Source organism: Ascaphus truei, chromosome 1 (genome assembly GCF_040206685.1).
Source record: "Ascaphus truei isolate aAscTru1 chromosome 1, aAscTru1.hap1, whole genome shotgun sequence".
Classification (NCBI taxonomy): domain Eukaryota; kingdom Metazoa; phylum Chordata; class Amphibia; order Anura; family Ascaphidae; genus Ascaphus; species Ascaphus truei.
Window position 1 is genome coordinate 447,105,275 of NC_134483.1, and position 4,620 is coordinate 447,109,894.

At 32.7% G+C, this 4,620-nt stretch overlaps 1 protein-coding gene across 1 annotated transcript in view; it reads left to right on the forward strand.

Annotated features, from left to right (window-relative positions):
* Positions 1-1,249: 1,249 nt before the first annotated feature.
* Positions 1,250-4,620, forward strand: part of LOC142471738 (trypsin inhibitor ClTI-1-like) — a 28,780-nt gene continuing 25,409 nt past the window's right edge. The window contains exons 1-2 of the mRNA XM_075578277.1: positions 1,250-1,351; positions 3,437-3,474. Coding sequence (XP_075434392.1) covers positions 1,303-1,351; positions 3,437-3,474 — 87 coding nt within the window. The 5' untranslated portion in view covers positions 1,250-1,302. The remainder of the gene's footprint in view (positions 1,352-3,436; positions 3,475-4,620) is intronic.

A 4,620-nucleotide genomic window follows, 5' to 3' on the forward strand; every position in this document is an offset into this window, starting at 1 on the left:
ACCACACTATCTCTAGTCTTCCCTTTGCCTTCAAGCTACTTGAGTGACTTGTATAGAACCGTTGACTCACTTTCTCTCCTCCAACTTCCTGCTTGATCCTTTGCAATCTGGTCTACTTAATGGGATCAGCTGTCTAGCTGGTCATACTGCAATCTGATGTATACTCCATCCCACAATGAGTAGTCACTTTACCTTTTGTTTCAACATTGTCCCTCCTTCCCTCTAGATTGTATGCTTTCATGAGTTGGGTGCTCTTTGAATTTGTTTGTGCATATTTGTCCTTATTTACATTTGTATGTAACTCTGTTTATGTAATTATCAAATCACTGTACCCCCATACCACCACGCTATGGAATATGTAGGTGCTTAACAAAAAATTATAATACTATATTAATAAAAGGTAAACCTTTTTTATACATGCAGTTCTACTGGAAATTGGCAACAATTTCCATTTACATAATTTGGCTAGCTCAGCATGAGCACTTAACACCTCCAGCAGCATTGACAAAAAGTTGCAAAAAGTTGAAACGAGCCAAATTGGTAACATTTACTTATTTTACTTTTTAAAGGAAATGTAAAAAGCAAAAATAATTGAACATGCCATCTATATTTACTTTTAGTATTAGACTCCCCTGGTAGCAAATGATTTAAATTAACTTTTTTGTTCACATTAAATTACTAGTTAATGCTGTGTACTTTATAAGAAAGCCCCTTTTCATTATGTGTGATTACTGGAACTTTCACACCAATGCCATGTATTTATCTAAATAATTCTCACTGCTACACATTTCTTGAAAAATAAGATTTTTTTCTTTTTCATTTTTGGTTTGTTGGATTATTTTTTATAGTCCCTATAGAATAGTTTTTGTTATTTCTTTGTGCTGTGTTTTATGTAGTGATATCGTTTGAATAATTAGTTTCACTGTCTCATCATTCTTAGAAACTGGTGTTTCTTTTTTTATGATACATAACCTATAAAAATAGTTGTATTACAATGTTATTATGTATTTACTTGTACTGAACATCATACATATATTTGTATTTTTAACAAATGTACATGTATTTTATATTTGTTTACATTTCCGGAAACAACCTTCGCTAAATGACCAACCACTTTAAAGGTTCTGGCTATGCCCCTACTGGTGTGTTCTATTATTGTGTCATGGGTCTTGTCCTATGGAATGGGCAAAGGAAGAATATATACTGTATTGAGCTGACAATCAGTTCTATAATACAGAGCTGTCAGCAATACAAGTTCTGAGTACAAAGCGTCTTGAGACAGCGACGAAGCAATTGAAAGACATGAAGCTGCATCTTTCCTGTGCTATGCTTATCTACATGATCGCAACAGGTACTAACCACATTGAAGCAAAGTAAAAAGTTGGAGGGCAAACCAGTATAATACTGTATATATTCTAATTGGAAAGGAAGGGAGATAACATATTAATCTTTTTGATGATTTGTTTTATGAAAACAGAATAAAAAAATAATAATAAGTAACCAGGACAACATTTTTTTTTGCTGTTTTCTTTTCACTTTATTACATTTAGTTTCTCAAATCAACAATAGTGTTTTATTTTATTTAGGTACAGTAATTATCAAAAAATGTACCCAATAAGATTTGACTTTTCCTGTTTTGTGTTACACTGTAGGTATCTAGAATAGAATATGCCTCATTTTCAGATCTATGTTCTTTAACATTTATTACCTGCAAATATCATACTGGTCATGTAAAATTTAAAATTACATTACAAGTTATTGCCCAATTTATTTTCACCTAAAGCTGATTAGATTTCTTATTGTGTTCGGTTTCTTTTTTAAGTGAACATTTGAACACCACTAACTTTGTGAAAAGAACTACAGAATGTTATGCTCATACTTGCCATTCACAGACATATGCTACACAACACAAGGGGATATATACAGTAACGTCTATTTTATCCCACTTCAAATCAGATTTAGTACAGTAGCTGTTGTAATTATGGACTCCCATACTATATATCTGCTGGAACAAAAAGGGAAACCTTTGAAGTAGGGGTATCTGAATAAATAAATATTTACCATCTACTTAAGTACAAAAAAACATGTTTGATATAAATGTTTCTTTACAATTTTTAATTGGAACACTAATTGGCTTTAAAGTTATGTTTATTTATTTCATTGGAATATACATTACAAATTATAGTGCATTGTTAAATGGGTATTTATCAGCCTTTGAAAACAAATCGGATTGTTTAAAGTATTTTCTGACCAAAAACTTGTGATTAAAATGTTTGTATGTGGCCAGAAGTCTCAAAATCCTTAAGGAGATAATTGAAACAAGCCCTTGGTTTGTTGTGTTTACACTCAAATGACTATAGTCAGCTGGGCAAAAGACTTTTCTTATTACATACAGTAGTTACATAGTATATGTGGTTGAAAAAGACATGTCCATCAAGTTCAATCAATGCTAAATGTAGTTACATAGTTACATAGTTACATAGTTACATAGTTACATAGTTACATAGTAGATGAGGTTGAAAAAAGACGTACGTCCATCAAGTTCAACCTATGCTAAATTTAGACAACAGATACTTTATTCTATATCTATACTTACTTATTGATCAAGAGGAAGGCAAACAAAAAACCCCATTAAGGGGAAAAATTAATTCCTTCCTGACTCCAAGAATTGGCAATCGGATTAATCCCTGGATCAACATCCTTCCCATGTATACTTATTTGGTATATCCCTGTATACCTTTCCCATCTAAAAAGATGTCCAACATTTTTTTGAACAAATCTATTGTATCTGCCATCACAGTCTCTATGGGTAATGAATTCCACATTTTAACTGCCCTTACTGTAAAGAACCCTTTCCTTTGTTGCTGGTGAAATTTCCTTTCCTCCAACCTTAAGGGTTGGCCCCGAGTCCTTTGTACTGCCCGTGGGATGAATAGTTAGTTATTGTTAAATGATTAGATTATTAAATTATATAGGCATTCATGTGAAAATATTATCCCTGGGTGTAGTTAGCCCCCCAAAAACTGTGTATTAAATTAAAATCTGTTGCATCATAGTGGGTTATTTATTAAACCACAATAGTGCCAATCTGGACACTATTGCAACGGAACAGGCATTGACTTCAATCGGAGTTTCCTTGAGATAGTTCATCTTACATTATTAACCCCCAAAAATTAACTTGGGTGTAGCATTTGTGCAACACAAAAAAAAACTAGCACTATGACAACAGCTTGTTTTCTTTAAACTGGTTATGCGAGTACTCTATGAGCGGTGCTTTACAGAGCTAACATATAGACAGAAGAGGAAGATGAAGAGGAGCAGCTTGCTTGATGTAAGATTGTCTTTTTACTGTGTAATAGCATTTAAATAATAGAAAATGTCAAAACATACTACTGATAGTCATTTTGCCAAATTTTGTCTCTAATTTCCTTTTTAGTAACATGGTCTGTTCCTGAAATTGAAGGTGCAGAAACTGTAAGTATAAATATTTATATTTCTTTCATTTACATATTTCATACAAATAAAATCTGAGTAAAGAAATCTTTCAGCTTCTTGTTTGCCATTCTAGATTAAGATACTTAACAAGCTCCCAAAATCCAAATCTTACCAAGCTCAACCCGAGTAGCTTAAAAAACAATATATATATATATATATATAAAATATTAGAATTTTAAGAAAACAATTACTGTAGGAGAGCAAATCACTATGTTTTCACGATTCACTATGTACAGTAACGCCTACGATTAATATACTGTATATGTCTCTTCAATCGTCTTGTTTTGTTATATGTACAGTATGTCGAGGAGACCCTTAGAACATTCATTCATCAAAAAAAAACAAGCAAATATTAATATTATCAGGGGTAGCCAGATTTATCTTACGAACTGCTAACACATAATATTGCGTTATAAAGTAGAATACCACAGAGTTCTTATAGGATTCAATTGCAGTAACGATCACAACATGATGGTTTATCCACCAAAATTACAATAATTTTCTGATGCCTCTGGGCTAAGTTGTAACGTATTCATGCCCCTTTCCTCCTTATTCACATGGAATGTTTGATGACTGCACTCAGTGAAAGAACAGGTTTGTGTTGATAAGGAGTAGAGTTAAATATTAGTTAAATACAGTATAGCTTGTATTATTTTGCAAATATATCCAAGGTTAGTCCTAATGAACCTTAGAAGAACCAACTAAACTAGGTCCTGGAAATCTCACACCAATTCATTCCCAGCTTCCTGCTGGACAATGTATGTAAGAGGTTGCTTATCCAAGGTGTAAAATGTTTCCTTTTTATAGGCAGGATGCACCACATCACCAAGCAAATCGTAATGGATCTATTGCACTCATATAAATATTATTACTCAAACATATGTATTCCTTTATTTGAGCAGAAATTCAGTATGCGCACATTTACTGGGAGTTATTACCCCTTCATTAAGTACACATACATTACTATACAGTAGTGATACATCACTATGATGAGCTTAACGCATCTTTGTCCTGTAGAAATTGTATACCTGACTGGTTGCCACACCTGCTTTTTAGAATTATTAGATTTCAAGTTAAATCAGCTCTAATTCTCAGATTCTAGGAAATCGAAATCTAGGTCTCATG